Source organism: Siniperca chuatsi, linkage group LG17, assembly GCF_020085105.1.
Source record: "Siniperca chuatsi isolate FFG_IHB_CAS linkage group LG17, ASM2008510v1, whole genome shotgun sequence".
Classification (NCBI taxonomy): Eukaryota; Metazoa; Chordata; class Actinopteri; order Centrarchiformes; family Sinipercidae; genus Siniperca; species Siniperca chuatsi.
The window spans coordinates 24,520,675-24,541,064 of NC_058058.1; the positions used below are offsets into that span (position 1 = coordinate 24,520,675).

Genomic DNA, 20,390 nt, shown 5'->3' on the forward strand with positions numbered 1-20,390 from the left:
GAATCCATTCTTGGTGTTTGATGCAATTGATATTGTTAAAGGTGATGTTTGAAATTCTGGAGAAATCCAATACTATGACAAATGCCATGATATAGAGCAAACAGCAACACAGCAAGTAATGTGACTAACGTTAGCTAGGTTGTGGGTTAGCTTAGCTAGGTTGTGGGTTAGCAAACTGTCCCTACAGCTGCTGCTGTGAAGCTAACAGCCAGAGAGGACGAGACGGTTTCCCAGAGTCAGCACAGCAGCTCCAGACAGCGAGACTCACAACTCTCCTGCTACTGTAGCTAACATCACAACAGCAGCATGTCTGGGCAAACTAGAAAGTAAGCTGAATGTCCGTGGGCAAGTCATTTAACGTTACCTGACGCACAAATCGTGGCTGGAATAGTGCTGTGTGGCCCGGTCCGAGCCGCTTTGTTTGTTTCCCATTAGCAGAGCCAGGGCTGAGTACGAACAGCACACACACTGAACAGACAGCTAGCGGACCGTGAGGAGATATTCGCCAAATTGTGTACTGGATTAGAATCACATACCCCACCTTTAACAAAAGCATATGGGGACAGGGCCATGCATAAAATTACATGAATAAAAGTCTGATGTTGGAATTATGAGCTCAGATTGCTGTTGGGTTTTGCTGCCTAATTAGCACAGATACAATTACCTACAGGTGTATAGAACTTCTTGAAAGGAAGCGGCAAACAACAGACAATGCTCTATTCATGTATAAAATCATCAATAGCCTCCGTCACACAAAGGGTGGAGCATTGTATGCAACAAAGGGCTGTTTCAGTACCAGGGACAGCTCCACTAACAAAGCCTTTGTGACGTCTCTGCAATTTCATGCCTTACACTAAAGTAGTTACAATACAAATCATTCCCATTTTAGGAAGATACTGTTGTTGATAAATGCTCAAGGCTATTGAAGTTCCTTTGAAAGATTTGGCATGAAGCTGATTATGGATACATGGCCAATTGGCCACACAAAGCTATGGAATACTTTGGAATCACCCACTCTTATCACATCGCAAGGGTTGACATTTGGAAGAGTTTAATTAGTGAGTTCATATTTATAAAAAGACGCAACCAAAAGTGCATATGTAGGTATAGTGCCTAAATGAAATAGACGTATTAAAGCATGGAGGAATGATTAATTGGAAAAGAGTATGGCGAAATAATTCCTTAATGTCATACAGTTACAATCACCAACTACTACAGTATAAATAGATCATATATTATGTCACATGTCTACCAAGTATTGTGCTGGTGAATGACTCACTCCGTAATCTACCAAGATATCACAGTGCTTTTTCTGGCCTGCAGAAGAGAAAAGTTTTATTGCTGATTAATCCTATATGTTAAAAACGTAGATCTATCCCACATGTTAGATATAGCTAAAGGATAGAATTGTTTATATATACAACACAGCAAGAGCAATGGATGAGACTGTGTGGGTGATTCAATTTTATGTTTAGTTTAGTTTTTTTCTCACTTTATGATATTATATGTTTAAACATATGCTTGTGCCGTTCTATAGGAATACTGTGGAAAACTATTTAAAAAGTTGCTCACAAAAAAAAACTTTGGTTGTTACTGCTTTAAAATTTAATTTGAAATAGAAAATGATCCATGTGTAATTTATTTTAAAATAATTTAAAATATAGAGACACCATCTACTGGTGAGATATGGACATGCAGTCCATTCAGGCATAATTATCTACTCTCAAACACTATTGGAAGATAACAGCCAGCCTTAGTGCACAGGGACTAATGGCTACATCCACAAGCATGCAGGTAATAAATGCACTATTTTATTTTTCCCACTAGATGTCACCTCAAGCATGTATTCTCTGAGATCACCCACAACCACAATAATATACTGATTCATACATAATCCAAAGGAAGATATATGCATTGTATACAATATCGTAGAAAAGGTTTCAGTCGCAGTCGTCTGGACACTGTTTTCCGAATCAAGACGTTTCGGCTCCCATCCGGAAGTCATTCTCAATTGTGACATTGTTTACAACAGCAAATAGAAATACTGCCGTTAGATCACAACACAAACTTTCACATAAAACAAGGTATTATTCATTCATATTCTTTATGATGGTAATGAGCATAAACTCAGAAACATTAGTAATTTAGCTCTTACTGGGGCCATCCAAGCTAAAAATGTTTGCAGTCACAATGTATTTTATGCTAAACATACTTCTTTGTGGGCTTTTGCTCAAGGGCCTCTACTTGCACAAGTTCCATTGGGTAAAAACGTGCTATTTTCTTCTGTATTTACTGTATCTACATGATTAAATTAAGATTAGTTTAAACTGAGTGGTTACTGTAAGCTGCAACCATTAACTTACTACACTAACATCTTTATAGTATAGAGGATATGATGAAAACACCCCCCAAGCCATGTTGACTGTTGAGAACATTTGACTATTGATACAATGGGGTGTCATTCTTTTGATAGTACACATGTTCCTTTGTTATAGGACAGAAAAGTACATGATGTGTGGTGTCATGTTGGGGGCAATGCTAATCCTTATAATTAATGGCACTTTGTATGATTGAAACATGGGCCTAAAAGAAAAAAATGGCTTTGGAGTCCTTCAGGTTCAAGGAAACAACTGAAATTCACAGCATCTGTGAGATTAAGGCATTACCTTTTCATCAAAAAAACAACAACTAGGCCATATGAGGGGTGATTCGTGCCACAACGAAGGCAAAGGGTAAGATTAAAAGAAAAGCTGCATTAACAACAAAGTCATAGATTTTTACTCATCGAGGCATTGTAGTGTCATTTCTAAGTGATAAAGTAGCATTTTGAAGTGTTTCCGCTGTGAAATCATGTTTTAAACATCAAAACGTTGCTCTCTATCTCCAGAGATGAAACATGTAACAAAAAAAAATGCAGCATGAAATATGATGTTGTGTATGTTATATTTTACACAGCGCAGTATCCCCTGGAATTATGTTAATATTGGACGATTCCACCCCCATAACCTTAACCATCCCATAGTTGCCATGCGCAGAAAACGAGACATTTAAAAATGTTGTCATAAAAAAACATTGGCATTGGCAACGTATTCTGAGGTTTTGCCAAATCAGCTAATACTGATGTTCTTGTCTAGCGATAGAGTTCGTTTTATAGCCGCAGATCTTTGGGGACAACACATAACAGCAAGTTTCCGTTTGTCCATTATATGTTTGTTGATTTTCATTAAGAGTAAAGCTATTAAGATATATAGTATATGCATCATTGCAAACGTGTCTCCAAAAATTACAATGATCAAAATGCATTTTAGGGAAACATAATGCTTCCCGGATTACACCTCCACATATTGTACATAATGTTAATATTGTACATACTGTATATGGTTAAAGTAAAGGAAAGCTTATCGTTAAAAAAAATCAGCACCACTAGAATGCGACAGAATGTGAACCTGGACGCTTACTGACTAATTGCATATAATTTATTTATACTTTCCTAGGAAGTGTCCTGCACTAACTATGTTATTTGGATAATAATTATATGAAAAACAAAGTTCTATGACATGCTGATTTGTGTGCTTGCCTGTAGATAAATGTCATATTTTTGCATGTTCAGCTAGCCTGCTGCGCAGTGACAAAAAGACTAGGATATGCTACCAATTAGTTTGGAAGTAATTAACTGGAGGTGGACCAATCAAACACACCGTCACAGTCTTTTATCTATGTCAGCTGTTTCAGTTGGTGTTGCTGTACTAAAACTTTGATTTGTATTAATTTGACTCACACAGCACATGTATATACTGTTTGAATATATATAATTAGGACATTTAAAATGAAGTGTTACCAAGAAGGAAGATATGGTATGATTTGGCTATTTAATTAATTAATGTTTCTTCATATGTAAGAATAAATCCCAACAGATACATTCAAGCTCCAACTCCTGCTTCGCTTGTGGCATTAATCACCCCTCATACATATCTTTTGGGTTGGGGTTAATCCCACCTCCTGCCTGCTCGCATCACAAAAACGAATGTTTCATCGTCTCGTCTAGCATGAACATTCAGTATAAACAGTGTGTCTCTAATACAGGCCTGGTTCTGGCAACAGAATAGAAACAGACGCGATCCGTTGTAACACAGATGGGATGACAGGAAGAGCAGCTGCAACAGCTCGATGGACAGATGAGAAGCAGACTCACGGATGGAGCACAAAGGTAACCACACTTGCTTTATTAGAGCTGTACGGGAGCTTTCTGTTTTCTGTAGAGACATGAGGGAACTGTTGAGTGATGAAAATGCTTTTTCACTTTTCTCTTTAAGAGGAATGGATGGAGAAAAAAAACAAAACCCAACGTGATCATCATGGCTGTGCGGGGGCGAGCAGGAGGCGATGTATTGAAGCAGCATAGTGCAGGATTCCCTCAGGTCTGCTAATGGCAGTGAAATGAGATTGCTCCGGTTGTCGTGCGATTACCAGGCTCGATTATGCGCCAGCCTCTGCAGTGACTGAACGCTTTTTCTTTTACCTGCTCGACGCCAGTTCATGCTGAAAGACGATGCCTGCACTCACGGGCTGTAGTCGGCATTAAGAGGAAGCCGTGTTACCCCGACTGGTTACTCCCCCTGCTGACTGCTGGACTGGCTGTTTTTCTTGCAGCACCACGGACAGCGACAATGACTCGGCTCCGCAGGAAAGCTCTGGTGGCACTTTTCCTCTTCACGCTCTTCATTTTCGGGGCCATGATGGGGCTCAGGACGCTGAAACCCAGCGACGGCTTCTCGGACCTGGCCCCCGGCATGGACTTCATCGGGGAGAGATCCGACAGGAGGCGGCTGGATGTGAAAGACGTGGTGGTGTCGCCGGGCCAGTTCCACATGGGCAGCAGCGACACTAAGGTGGTTTTTACCAAATCGGACCGAGATTACAGCATCTTCTATGATGTTCACATCTTCTACTACCTGTGGTACGGCTCTCCCAGCACGGACAGAAAGTACATTCACTGGGATCATGTGCTGGTGCCACACTGGGACCCCAAGATTGCAGCCAGCCATGCCCAAGGAAGGCACACACCTCCGGAAGATATTGCCTCAAGTTTTTACCCTGAGCTGGGACCCTATAGCTCCAGGGACCCAGCGGTGCTGGACTCACACATGGCCCAGATAGAGGCGGCGGCAGCAGGTAACATTCTTGCAACGCTGGCTCTACGTGTTTCTCTTGTTATGGTTTAGTCTTGAAACTCCTCCAGCGCCGTAGCCAGTCCCGCCAAGGGCCCCACCCACACATCCCAAATAAAGCCTCTAAATGTTTTAATCATTTGGATTTTTCATATTTTATTTATTCAGTTAACTTTTAAAATATATTTTCGTATAATGTAATTAATAAATGCTGTTTTTCAAACCCTCTCCACACTGCCAGTAATAAACTCCGGATTCCTTCATTTATTGGCCTAGACAAGTTCAAATGTACATTTTGTCTAAGAATACTGGAGACAAAAAAAATAAATTAACCAGCATGTGTTCGTGTTTAGATTGTAGAATGTAAACACCCAGCAGGTTGCTAAAACCCCAAATTCTCATAAAAGAAATACAGAGGGCGGGACCTCAGGGGCCTCAATTCACTATCCACACATGATCTAAGTTAGCTGACTGTAGTCTTTTGTGATAGTAAAAGCAACACTGTAGCCAGACAAGAACATTGATAACCTTAACAAAATTCACCAGAAACCCAAGCACCTTTCCATAACCTAAAATGTATTAAGGTTCTCAGCGGAGCAGAACTGTAATGGAGGGAAAATATTCCTCTTAAATTTTAATGATGTACATTGATAGAATAGCTAAATTATCTTTGAAAAAAAGAAACAATAGTAAGTTTCTGAAAATCTAATTTCCAGGTAACTTTCAGGATTTAAATTTTTGCAAATATCAGTTAGAAACACTGACTGAAGGTCATAATTTACTTTTTAACATCGCATCCAAGAAGATATTTGCTGCATGTAGGCAGTAAATGTACCTCAATCCTCCAACATCTTTCATCACAGTCAAACTTCATGCCTAACTGTACTCAGACCAGACTTCCTCTCCATGCTGTGGTGTTGTAGGGGTGCTGGTGTTGTCCTGGTATCCTCCCGGGGTGGCAGACGACCACGGGGAGCCCACCGAGGACCTGGTTCCTGCTGTCATGGATGCAGCCCACAGGCACAGCATCAAGGTAACTGGTGAGACAACCGGTATGTTTTTCCTTTCTGATGATTTACTGAATGAATGGCTTGCCAGTGACAGTTAAATGTTAAAGCTGAGAACGACACATATCTTAATCCTGTATCACCAGCCATGCATTCACACTGCAGCTGAAAATGTTCCCGTGATTTCTTTGACCAAGTGTGAAAAGCAGAAAGCTGCATGGAGACAATTCATGTCAGATCTGATCTGGACAACATAGATATATGGTAAAAAAAAAAAAAATCATATTCTGAAATATGCAACCAACATGTCAGTTGTATGACATATGCTTCATTTAAGCACTATGGTCAAGAGAAAACTGAAATCATGATTTGTCAGTGTTGACTTGACAAAAAGCTGTTATCTCCATTGTCTCGCACAGCAACCTGGCTGAGCCACAGTAGTAGCAGTACTCAAACCTACTTACACTGAGATGAATGCATGATGTGACCTTTTTGTCAGTTGTCTTTTTGACATTAGTGTCAGTTCATATCAGTATCAGATATGGGTTACACCCTGGAACAGATACAGTGGCTCATCGTGAGCAAACCAGTTTGGGGCATGAAAGCCTGCAATGTGAACATAATACGTAAAACTATTCTAAAATGCGCTTAGATTGCCAAACTTTTATATTTAACCAACTTCTTCAATGTATAATAACTCGCTTCTGCAGCAAAATCTGAATGTTCTTTCATTATAAAACAAAACATGTTTGTGTATTGCATTGTACTGCTAGGTGTTGCCTTGTAAAGGAAGACTCAGACATGTAGGCCTAGGTGAAGAGCATTGTAGCATAGCATTATAAGAGCATAAAGCCTTGGTCAGACCAGAAAGTGGCACAGGGAAGTTCTCGCAAAATAGGTGTCACTAGCTTGATGACGCAGTGTCTATTCGCAGGGCTAGTTGGTAATCTACAGTAGCTGGCAAGCTAAGATGCTAGCCAACTGGGAACATTCTAGTGCTAGTTAGTCACAATAGCTCTAATAGCTAGCTAGTTTGCAAATTAACAGCCAGTAAGCTAACTGTCAGTTAGCAAGCTAGCTAGCTCTTTTGCTAACCAGACAATAAGTTGTCACAGTTTATTAAACAGACATACCGTATTTGTTATGTCGAAAGATGTTGTTTTTTTCTTGTGTGACAGGTTATTATCTCGTGCATGCAAGATTTAAAACATATCGTTTTTCAGGACTTTGGGGCTCCATCCATTGACTCCTGTTTCATTACTGTAAACCATGTCTATTTTGTGGAGCAGTTTATACTCCAGCAGAGCAACAAGGTTATGTAAATGTGAATGGTACAACACAGTTAACAGACTATGACAGATTTTGTTTTGAAATGCTGGTGTGACGGGCTCTTAAGACAGGTATTTTTTTCACTTGAGAAAAAGTGTGTCATGCCCTTTATTCGAAATGCAGCATGTCTTGCAGCATTGCATTCTGGTCCACTGAGGCTCCTGACAGTGAAGAAATCGGCACCTACCCAGCGGGCCCCAGTGGCATCTTCAATTTTGAAGCTCTGACCTCAAAACCAAAAGACATTTACAGTAATATGGACGTTGTAGGGAGACGAAAATGTTCTGCTTTCAGACGCCTTTCTAGCTGAGCCAGTAGCTGTTAAAGACCTGAAGCGCTTTAGGGTAGATTTTCTTTTTCAATGCAACCAATCCATCTAACAAAGTCATATCTACTTTAGCACTGAGGGGTCAGATAAAGCCATAATATACTGAAGGTGCTTGAGACAGCAGTGACAAAACAAGCTGAGCGCAGACTGTAGATTCAGCATTAGGAAGACAGAAGAGCTTTCCCTCAGTCTACTTTCATGCTCCTTATATGGAAGTCTTAGACTGAGAACTGGGTCTCTCTGTGTGTCTCAGTCAGACTTACACAACAGTGTGTATCTCACAGCTGACCTGAGGGCTAATGCTCCAGTGTTTCAGTGCACCAGAGCTGCCGCTGACAAAATACAGGCTGAAGTCTGTGTTTGTGAGCAGTCGTGTGTGTGTGTGTGTGTGCATTTCCTCAGCAAATGTCATACACGTGTGCCTTGCATGTCATTTGATATAGTGCTTTTGACACAAGAAGAGTTCCTCTGTCAACATTCAAAAGCAAAATGAGGCGTTGTTGTTCCAAATTCCATCCAAACCAGACCGCTGGTGCCACAGATATCAGCTGAGACCATCACACATGGCAGACAGGAGGACGCAGGCTGATCTATAATCCCCACCAGTGCTCCAGCCTCACTAATTAAACATAGATTGACCCTGTTTGCGCAGTGAAATGTTGACGTCGGGATGCTAGCAGCAAACAAGAAGAGAGAAATTAAAGTAGTAGAGCAGAAAAGTATTATGTTCAAAATCTCTCATTATGACAACAGAAGACGGTGTAGTCCCTCATTCGTCTAGGAGTGTTCTATCGTAGAAAAGGTTTCAGTCGTAGTCATCTGGACACTGTTTTCAGAATCAAGACGTTTCGGCTCCCATCCGGAAGTCATTCTCAATTGTGAAAAAATTGGACGGGAACTGGAAATTTAAGCTAATCTGAGTTACATAAGCCCTGCCCTCAGGAGGGAATTTTTCAAGGTTTCAAGGCACTTAACAGTGATGAAGTAGATGCAGCCAGAGAACAATAGGCCTGATTACTGATCACTGGGCCATCTTGAAACTATTAGGTCAGTTTCAGGTGAAACTAGCTATTAACAGATACTCAGGCAGATTCCCTCCTGAGGGCAGGGCTTATGTAACTCAGATTAGCTTAAATTTCCAGTTCCCGTCCAATTTTTTCACAATTGAGAATGACTTCCGGATGGGAGCCGAAACGTCTTGATTCTGAAAACAGTGTCCAGATGACTACGACTGAAACCTTTTCTACGATATGACAACAGAAGTTAATCTCTTAATAACAGTTGTGTCAGAACATAGATCTGAACATTTGAATGGACTGATCAAGCCTTTCTTCCTTTTATAGTCAACACACAAGTACATGTGCTCTTGCTAAGAAATATATGCAATTTTCATTACCATCAAGTCTCGCAATAAAAGCACTGAAGCAGCACTAATCATTATTTTCTATGTGAACAGATGGTCAAATGACTATGTGTAACTGGTTTGAAAATATAAATTCATACCAAAGATTCAGAAATGGTATTGTATCAATTACTTCCTAGGCTGCTCACACACATGGAAATGACAGCTAATTGTTTTTTTAAACTTACAACTAAGACAAAGGAAACACCGGGCAAATTCTGCTGAAGCGGTAGAGGTCAGAAATGTGTTACTATGTTGATACAGTTGAGGACATTTTCTAGTTATGAGAAAATATTCTGGTCATAAGAAAGAGTACAAATCTTTAAATGGTCCAAAGAAAACCTGATTTAGCCAACATTAGACTTTGTGCCTGTGTTGTTCCTGTGGGTTTCTTTGGTATAAAGCATCCCAGACCATGGAAGGTACATATGGATGTATTGTGCAGTTAACTCGGGGTACACTTTCTGCCATTTTGAGACCTCAAGAAGCGAAGTTGCCTTGCACAGATTTTAAGACAATATGTTTTCTTTCATAAAGGTATTTTGCATCTGCCCTTTTGAATGTATCATCTCAGTTTACATAATTAGCTGATTTAATGTAGCACACACCAACACAATGATATAACATTGCTTCAGGTTAGTGTTTGTCATCATCTGAAGAAAAGCCAAACATTGGTGAAAACTGTTCGGGAAGCGTGTTTGTTGCGGCAGCGTCTACACACCTGAGGCTTGGAATGTAAACATGAGAGTCAGTCGGCATCACACAACATGAGGGGATCTGAGCAAACAAAGTCATCCGCATCCATCCGTGGTTTATTCAACCAAACAGGGACAGACTGAGCAGCGTCTTACCTCATTGGCCTTTCATGATTTCCAACCAGTCGAGACGGCTGACAAGCTTGAGCTCGGGTGCCAAAGCTGTTTAGGAAGACCTTGCAACCTCTTTTGAAAGATGGAGTGGGCGTCGAGCGCTCAGTGTTTGTGGCTCGACAGTTCTGTCAATGCTTTACTGTTTGCTGCTTCGCCGCAGTAGACCTTTTTTCCCTTTGCGACTGAAGCAAACAAGCGTACCGTAGTTTTTCCTGGATGACAGAGAACATCCATCACTCAGCTTTCGGCTCCTGCCAAGGAACATAACACAGTGTTCTCTGTGAAATCACTGTCATATCTCCAGTTGTGGCGATTTTCATGTTTTAATTTAGTTCTTCTAAAACATCTGTGCTGCATATGAATTAAAATTCCCTCTGGATCACATAAATCTAAAAAAGATTGTGCAGACACTCTTTGAGGTTTTAATTATTACTGAGAAGTAGCTAAAGGGGGATTTCTGAGACAGAAATGAGTGGAATAGGTGTTGTCCTGTGTCACCTGAATGTGTTGACAGATGAGATGACAATACGGGACAAGCCTGCGGGGGACGGTGAGCATCTGCTTCACTTGTTATATCCTCCTCCTCCCTCTCAGCTCCATTTTCAAGAAATCCTCAGCATCCTGCGGGTAAACTTAGCTTCAGTCTGCTGTTCTGTCTCCTTCTATCTTTATATCAGAGGAAAAGGACACTATTTGCCTGTGCCTGTTTCCTCTTTGATGACTGATGGCTCTTGGACCAAGGTGCCTCTCCAATGGGAGATTATTTTTATACCATTTGTCAGGCAAACACACGAGTTCCCATGCAAGATTCTAAGCGCATTCAGTCAGTCTGTATCAATAAGTAGGAAAAGGCACAAAGGCAAAAAGAATTGCACTGAAATTCACAATTTTAAAATAATACCCCACTTGCAAAATTTTACTTGTAAACAAAGTTTTTGCCAACTGACATCCAAACACACACACTGCTTTGCTCGCTACTACAACCTACGTGCTATCAGGGTCAAGTGTGATTTTATATGATGAGCGAGGTTAGCAAGCTCCAAATCACATTTGATCGAATACATTTATGTTTATGCCCTGAGTTCAAGATGAAAATAATTATCAAAATATTATAACACTTACAGGAAAAGAGAAGAGAAGGATTTTGCTATGAAAATACTTTAAAATGTTTTGGTGGGTTTTTTTTAAAACATATTTTTGGTATAGGCTATAACAAGATATAACTGAACAATTAACACAAAGAGACAGAATTAGAACTTGGAAAATGTCTTTCTTATTTCACTGTGTCTTTAAGCACTTACAGCAATGTGTTTTGATAGATTTAAAGTCATTTCAAGTCATGTGAAGGTATAAATCAAAGTGACCTGCTGACATTAGATCTCAGGGCTGGAACACAGCCTTAATCCTCCAATAATAGTGATCTAAAGAAAGAACAGGTGAGTCAGTCCTGCAGTATTCACACATCACTGAGAAGTAGGAAAAATATGTTTCACAAAAGCATTGCAGGTATACTCTAAAAAGAATAGAAGTCCATTGCAGATAGGATATCAAATGCATCAAGAGGCACACACACACATTCTTTGTAGGTCCTGGGCAACAATTATCAGCACAAAAGAATACAAACGTACCAGTACACCACTATCTATCTTGTTCCCAATCCTTCATTTCTTCTACATGGACATGACTGACAACATTTTAACCGTTAATGACCATTTGTAGTCAAAACATTGTCAGCCATGTGTCTTCTTCAAGACCTGTGATCGAAATGTTGTCAGTCATATCCATGTAGAATAAAAGAAGAATCAGGAACGAGACAGCAGTGTGCCCGTTCACTTTTTTTTTTTTTTTACTCAGTGACTCCCTTTAACAAGACAGTGCGTGCATTGTGATCATTTGTGAACAAGCAATGACCACTAACCAAGCGCAAACCATCATGTTTTATGCGTAATTCAAGGTGTCCATCTGGAACATCAGCATTTGAGTCGTTCTAAAATAGAGACACTTTGAAAAGCTACTTCATAGAAAACTACTTCCAGAGAGAGAGAGTAGTTAATGTCTGATGAGGTCTTTCTGCCTAAAATGTTGCATTTTTAATCATGGGAGCTAATTAATGGTGTGTGAATTATTTTTCTAATAAAAAACAGTTCATGTTTTTCTGAGCTGCAGTGATGGAATAAGAGGGTAAAAGTATCGTCACTGTCAGGAATGAAAGAATCATCTTTGCTCAGTTAAAATGCAGCTATAATCATCATTAATTATTTATCGTGGTAAACTCTCCCTCCGTTTGTTAGAAGCCCTGTTTTAAAACCAGAGAGGAGCTGGAAAGCCTGGAACGGCAAAATGATTCTACTGACCTATAAAAATATCTATTGCTCTTTATTACTGGTCACTTTATTATGAAGTCAGTACCTTTGTCCCTGTCAGGATCCTGCTCCGGAGCAGGTTAGCCATGCAGCAAAGGTTACCATGGTGATCTTCCCCGGTTGAAGGTGATCGCTGGCCACTAACCTCGCTTTGTGGTACAGGCCCCAGCTATTGACTGCAGCCATGTTATGAATACACATAATTTATGGCTTACTGTAAATAGAGCAGCTACATATAAAACATTGCAACAACAGCTCCTCATTAAAACCTTCATTTTTTTCCTGAAAATGAACACGATGCTGTCACGATGTCGAGCAGTTTGATATTTGAGTATTCACACACAAACATGCAACCACTATGAAACAAGTATCTCCAGAGTAGGCACAAAATGACACTTCACTCAACACTGTGCTTCACAGACAGCGTGGCCAAATAATTAGCGAGGGCCACAGACTACTAATTAAATGTGGCCTTCATACATGCTGTCCATCAACACAAATAATACACTGGAATAATGAACAACTGAGTGCTCAATTTGAAATTCATTGCATAACCCCTTATTTTTCAGGTTTTTGTGTATTTATGTTGTGCTTTTATAATTTTTCTTTGTTAACACCCGTGTTCAAATATGTTTTGCACAGGTGGCCTTTCACATACAGCCATACAAAGGACGGACGGACCAGAGCATGCATGACAACATCAGATATATTATTGACAAGTAAGTTGTTTTTCTATGTTTCCACTTTCCTCTGTGCTAGAGTTTTTGCTTTCCTTCACCAAAGGGTCGAGCTCTGCTTTCCGTATCAGTGGCCACTGACACTAGAAGTCTGGTGAGACATGAAGTCTGATAAGGGAAGATGAGGAAGGTGGTTGTTAAATATAGATGTCTCCCCTGTGATGCTGCTGTAATGGATCAGCAGGTAGCTTTTGCTCTGACTTCAACCTGTCTGAATGTGTATCAAAGGAAACCTGACTTTTTGTCTCATTAAATGTGACGATACTCAGCTTTTCCCATAACTCAAGCAACATATAAAATATAGTAGCTTTACGAGAGAGACATGGGGAAAGGCTGAGAGGCTAATCAGATAGTGTTTTATCTAATAAGATATTCAGTAGTAGTGTGATTAAAAAAAAGAAGCCCATGCTCTCACACTGTGACTAGGAATAAAGAATAAAGAGTCTTAGTTGCCATCTTTTTAATGATAAAAGACTGGAATAAAATCAAAGCCCGGGCTAGGGTGCCTTGAGTTGAATCCCAATTTCTGGACTTTATATTGCTGCCAGTATTTTCAGAAACCCACTGTGCTGACCATCTGTATAAAATGAAAATGAAAAACAAAAATTGGAGAGACAGTAAAAAAGATGGTTTCAGTAAAGCATAAATATTTTCGGAATGTCTAACACAAACTCAACCTGTGAAATCCTGACTGAATTAAAGGTGCTATGTGTGGCATTTTAGCATCTTTCATTTTGAAACAGAAGTATACTTACTGAACCTGCAGCCCTTTACTACAGTTAATATCTGTTTAGCCAGACTGCCGCAGACCTTAAAGCTGCACTAATAAATATTTTTATATCAACAATGATTCAAATGACTTTGTCTAATCTAAAAGGTGTTGCTCGTAGTGGCGAACCCACAGAAATTATCACCCGACTCTGCAGGGCCCCTCACCTCTACGGAGCATTTTAGCATCTTTAAGCTCATTGTTTTGGTTTTATGGCCCACAAATTTACTGTTTTGGTTCTGTCTCATCTTGCTTATTAACCTAGATACCAGACACAACAGGCAGCTGTTTTTAGACAACAAGCTCTGTTAAACCAAATAGTATACAGACAAAGTTAGCTGGAACATTTAGCAACTAAAAATCCAGGTATTTTGCTCAGGAGTTGGTGAAGACTAAAACAGAGCTAGAAAGAGAGTGAATATATTTGTCATGTCACCAGAAACACAACTTCAAATGAATGCTAATGTTGCTCAGTGTCTACTAGATGTCTATATAGGCAACTGTTTTCTAACATGTTAGCCATGCCAAGTTTATAAGACCATATGTCATAACATGTATGTGATGCTAAGCTTGTTGTAGCCTCCAGGAAGCCAAAGAAAAAAATAACAGATTAGCACAGCTTTAAAGCAATGTCTTATGCTGGTTAGATTTTTAACTAATCACATTTCCTACCAATCACAATCTATATATTCAACACTCCCTCACAGTGTCACACATTGTTCATCTATTCCGGATTATGTGCATGGAACTGACAACAATGTTTCTCTTCTTCTATAGTATCTGGAAAATCAATAGGAAAATACTGTATATCCTGGGATGTGATAAACTAGCAAATTCTTTGTTTTTAGATATCTATACAAGGGTGTACATGAAAAATTTCAGTTTCCTGACTAGTGTGGCAGACAGCAATGCACACTGCAACCTTTAAAATCACAAATAATCTACATATAGTAGTTTTAAAAAGTTTTTTTGTGCTTATTGTAACAGCTCGAAATTCTCTCTTATTTTTCTCAGGTATGGAAAGCATGGCGCCTTCTACAGATTCAGGTCCAGCACAGGGCAAGTCCTGCCTCTGTTTTATGTCTATGACTCCTACCTGACGCCACCAGAATCCTGGGCAGAGCTTCTGACAACTAAAGGCTCCCACAGCATCAGAGGCACGCCTTATGACGGCGTTTTCGTTGCCCTCATTGTTGAAGAGCGCCACAAACATGACATCCAAGCTAGCGGCTTTGATGGCATTTATACCTATTTTGCCTCCAACGGCTTCTCCTTTGGCTCATCCCACCAGAACTGGAAAGCCATCAAGGCCTTCTGCGATGCAAACAATCTGCTATTTATTCCCAGTGTTGGTCCAGGGTACGTGGACACAGCTGTTCGTCCATGGAACAATCATAACACCAGGAACCGGGTTAATGGACGTTACTATGAGACATCCTTGCAGGCAGCTTTATCTGTCAGACCAGAAATTGTCACCATTACGTCCTTTAACCAATGGCACGAAGGCACGCAGATAGAGAAGGCTGTACCCAAGAAAACAGTGACCCGTTTGTACCTAGATTACCAACCCAACCAACCAGACCACTACTTAGAGCTTACGCGCCAGTGGGCCGAGAACTTCAACAAGGAGAAGGACAAGTGGCTGATGTGAACATGGCTTTATTTTCGTGGTAGACGCTCTGAGCATGACCAGAAATTACATTAAGTCAGCTCCCACTGTTAAAAGACAACCCCTTTATGTTCACCCACCTACCTGTTTTTCTCCAACTCTGAGCACTTCTGATGAGATTTTCCTTAAATGTTCACTCTACCCTTACTGTTTTTAATCACTAACATTTTTTGTACAGGTTAATAATGTCACTGATATGTTGAAGCTACAAGGTCACGATGATGGACAGATAATCATCGTTTCCTGATAACAACTCTGTTGAGAATCTGTTTGCGACATCAAGAAAGTATGGCTATGTACAGTAACTCTGCTCTGTAGGGTGTTTTTCTTATTTTCTTATGATGAAGGACTGTTCTTTCCTGTGTTTCTTTGAAGCCAAATTAAAATTTGTGTCTGTTTACTGTTGGTGAATCAGTGATGTCACTGCACAAGAAAACTAACTTCCAAGAAAGTTTAGAAATGATCAAAGAATGTATCAAGGTTGAGTCCTTACCGCAGTGGCCGGGGTTCAGATTCCAGCCCGGGCCCTTTGCTGAATGTCATCCCCTCTCTCTCTCCCCTGCCTTTCTTGTCTCTCTATCTCTCTACTGTGACTATCAAATAAAGCAGAAATGCCAAAAAAAAATCATCTTTAAAAAATATATATTTTAAAAGAGCAGAGCCCTGGGTTGTAGGAATATGGTACTTCAGTCGATGCCTTCAGACAGAGTCTAGTTTCGAAGCTGCATTTGTAAATGGGGAAATTTCCGAATTGTTTGTTTACATAAGTTTGGCTAGCCTTGGGGTTTGTTTAAAACCTGTCTGATCGCTCACCATTTATGTATGCAAGTTAGTTTATTGGAATGACAAGTAGAGTGGTCGGAACGATGGTTGCAGACAGAGGAATGAGAGTGGTCAAGGGGTGGCATGAAATAGGGGTCGAGCATGAGGGAATGAAAGGAGAGTCAAATGGGGATTGATGATGGGCCAGGTGGTGTCACTTCAAGGAATCCAGGAACTGAGACTCAGTAAGGGGCATGTCTCAATGAGGATCCACAGCTTTATCATCCTTCATGTGGTTCCTGTAATAAGTGAGAAGGAAGCGAGGAAGCAGAAAAGGCGGTTTGGAGGGGAGGGTTGTGAGAACTGAGACAAATATGAGAGAAAGGTGTTAAACACACACTGTATATTGGTGGGTGCAGGAAGGTGAATTAGAGCAAGGCTTGGTGTCCATTCCTCTATAAGATATTATAACTTCATAATAAGCTAAACTTACAGTAATGGGCTTGACTATGCTGTTTCTGTCATTTAGAAATGGTGGTGTACACAGTAAAAATACACAGAGTACCTGAATGTCAACTTCCATTCACATTGGTTTGTAGGCTGTCCAAGCAATCTTGTTACTAATAAAACCTTGTGTTTCCAGGTTGATTTGGATAATATTCCTAGTCCTGCATTAGCAAAAAATAAAAGAACTGAAATCTGTATTTCGATGACCTGAACTAAAGGAGAAGGAAAGGTTCAAGAGCTTAAATAAACTGCCCTAAGCATGCTTGGTGGTAACCCTGCTAACTCGGCAGTTAAACCATAAACCTGTGGAGTAGCTTTCAGTGTGCAGATCTGACTTTAGGTAGATGACAAGGGGCAACATGCTCCTGTGTAATTGATCAGTGAAGCCTGAGAAAGTGCCTTCATGCCAGGCAGTTGGAAGTGGAACACATTAAGAGTAGTGAACCAACCAGTGTCCAAGTAGCCTGGCTTCAGCCCTTTTGTGAATGAGAAATCACTGGAGCAAAGCTGATCCCTCAGGACACTCAATGCCACACTTTAATGGCTCTGCCCACATAAAGCCTGTGCCCATGAAAATGACATGTTAGTACCTGGCTGCCCACTTACAAATGTCAGGCCTCAGAGCAGATCGTTGCTAATCTACAGGTTGGGATTTGAAATGCAGGTAGAAAGTGTTTTTCTCATAATTTGTCCTCGGAAAAGCCTCTAACAGAATTTAGACCCTTGCAAGAGACTAAAATGCCTCTGTGAAACCCAGGATAATAAAATAGTACCACCAAGTACTACTGATGCTAAATATTTGTGCCTCAACTACAAATATTAACTACTGCTCCTACTGCAGCAATATGGCTCTAGGGATGGCAATATCGGTCGGTCGGGTAGAAGAAGGTATATAAAGTGCAAATTCTCTGAGAAGGCTAGATGTTTTGATCAGTGTGGCTACTGTCTATCACATAACAATAAGAATATCACAATAAAATGTAAGCCGTGTCCAGGTCAGAATCACCTGCTTATAAAAGCAAACTTGTAACCTATCTAAGCACTTGTATGCTGACATTAAACAGAAAAACCTTGTCCCACAATGGGAAGAATGGCTCGACCACAAGCTACATATGCTAAAAGCTATCTTTTGACAACTGAACAAACTCCATTTGCTGACAGAGACTGTGAGATGTGATTGAAAGCTCCAGAGCTAGTATATGAACCCTGAGTTAAGATTATTTTATCAAAACCAGCTGCAGCACTAACACAGGGAAAACTGATCAGACTGTGTTGGGCTGCGTAGGGGAGAAAATGCTGCTCATGTCTACAGCAGAATCACCACCTGTTGGACAAATTCTGAACAAGATATACCAATATGATTGCTTCACTCATTGCATAATGAGTAAGGTTATGTGATACCAAATTTTGTAGAGTAATGAGAGATTAATTATGCATTATTTTTTCAGTAACTTCCCTAACACTGCAGCTAGTGCTGATCCCTTTTCACTCTGCTAGCAGGGGGCCCTACGGATTCACAGAACTACTGACCTACTGTCTATTACATTTTCTGTGGATGTTCATGGTTCCCAGAGGATGGGTCCTAATATTTTTGATGGCTCCCTGTTCTTTCCTCTTGTGCCACCTTTAGGGTAAAATGTCACGATTACACACAAAATGCACGCAAAAAATATCAAATCCAATGGGTAGATTGTTGTTGAGAACATTCTCTTCCATTGACTCTTTCCATTGGTGCCACCATAAGCCTAAATGTTAAACTTGACGCAAGATAGTGGTAGAGAACATTCATGCTTTCATGCATACAGTACACTGAGCCACAAGTAAAACAAGGGTTGATTCTTTTTTGTTTTAGTTAGAGCATTTTACCATTTTGAGTTCAGCTCAAAATTGTGTCAGAAACCACCTTACTGTGAAAGACACAACAAAAACACTCAGCAATAGATTCAGAAGCCCTTAAAATCTTGTTTATCCTCTAAAATAAACCAAAATTCCTGAGTGCCCAAGGTTCTTTTGAGGTATTTTCCATCCCATAACTTAGATGTTTACCACACCAGGAAATTACATTACAAACGAGTAACATGATTCTCTGTTTATTCCCTGATCTCTACTGAAATAGGAACCTCTAAATGTGTACAGCGATTGGTGAATGTGTACAGGAATCTGCAAATGTGTATTCAGAATCCATGTGTGAGTAATCAGATTTGTAAATGTGTAAAAAAAAAAAAATACTCCAAATCTGTATTCAAATTTGCAAATGCATTGATATTTGTAAATGTGTAGACAAATCTGTAAATGCATACATAGATGTTAATTGCTGACAAAAGAGTATTTTGCTCCAAGAGCTGGAAATAAGTCATCAGTTACAACTCAGGCGGGCCTCTCAATTGGCTTGGTCTTTTTACACTTGACTTTTGCGACACTTCAGCCGTGGCAGAGATCTGCAAATGTATGTGGAGATTTGGCTATGTGCCTCAATAGCTATACAGCCTACATACCACCAGTCAGCGGTAGCACCAAGTGATTTTCAGCGTGACGTTACTGGGCTGGGCAGTGGTAGTGGCTGCAGTTGTGTTGATGCAGGGCAGACTACGATGGAATCAATGGAGGGAAATTTCTAGGTTAACTACGACTCCTATGGCGTACTTCAACATGAAACATTCAATTGCAATCTTTAAAATTCTGTCACATGAGCAAAGCTGAGATCCTCCCAGTGGCATTCTTTTCCCAGGATATTTGGCCCCTGCTCTAATTGACAGCGAGTCAACTCTTGCCCACAGTTACCAGCTCATGTGACAGAATTTTGAAATCTCTCTGGGCCTCCAGCACCACCGTAAAGGAACCTCAGAGTTATCTTTGATCAGGATTTATCCTTTAACTCCCACATGAAACAAACTTCAAGGACTGCCTTCTTTCACCTACGTAACATTGCAAAAATCAGGCAAATCCTGTCTCAAAATGATGCCAAAAAACGAATGCATGCATTTGTTACTTCTAGGTTGGACTATTGCAATTACTTATTATCAGGCTGCCTGAATAAGTCCCTTAAGACTCTCCAGTTGATCCAGAATGCTGCGGCACATGTACTGACAAGAACTAGGAAAAGTAATATTAGCTTCTCTGCACTGGCTCCCTGTAAAATCCAGAATATAATTTAAAATCCTTCCGCTCTCCGCTCCTTCTCCTCACCTACAAAGCTCTTAATGGTCAGGCACCATCGTATCTTAAAGAGATCATAATACCTTATTACCCCACTAGAACATTGCGCTCCCAGATTGTAGGGTTACTTGTGGTTCTTAGAGTCTCCAAAAGTAAAATGGGAGCCAGAGCCTTCAGTTATCAAGCTCCTCTCCTGTGGAATCAGGTCCCAGTTTGGGTTCGGGAGGCAGACGCCATCTCCACATTTAAGAGTAGGCTTAAGACTTTCCTCTTTGATAAAGCTTATAGTTAGGGCTGGCTCAGGTGAGCCCTGAACCATCCCTT

The 20,390-nt window shown here is 40.4% G+C and overlaps 1 protein-coding gene across 2 annotated transcripts; it reads left to right on the forward strand.

The window, feature by feature from the left end:
• Nucleotides 1-3,978: 3,978 nt before the first annotated feature.
• maneal (mannosidase endo-alpha like) lies at nucleotides 3,979-16,041 on the forward strand. 2 transcript variants are annotated; one of them, XM_044172361.1, is made up of 5 exons: nucleotides 3,979-4,207; nucleotides 4,316-5,172; nucleotides 6,092-6,201; nucleotides 13,109-13,185; nucleotides 14,987-16,041. In XM_044172361.1, the coding sequence occupies exons 2-5, from the start codon at nucleotides 4,668-4,670 to the stop codon at nucleotides 15,621-15,623; spliced, it is 1,329 nt and encodes a 442-aa protein (XP_044028296.1). In that variant the 5' UTR covers nucleotides 3,979-4,207; nucleotides 4,316-4,667; the 3' UTR covers nucleotides 15,624-16,041. The 2 variants fall into 2 exon arrangements, with proteins under 2 accessions (XP_044028296.1, XP_044028295.1); XM_044172360.1 differs by having other exon boundaries at nucleotides 4,651-5,172.
• Nucleotides 16,042-20,390: the final 4,349 nt, after the last annotated feature.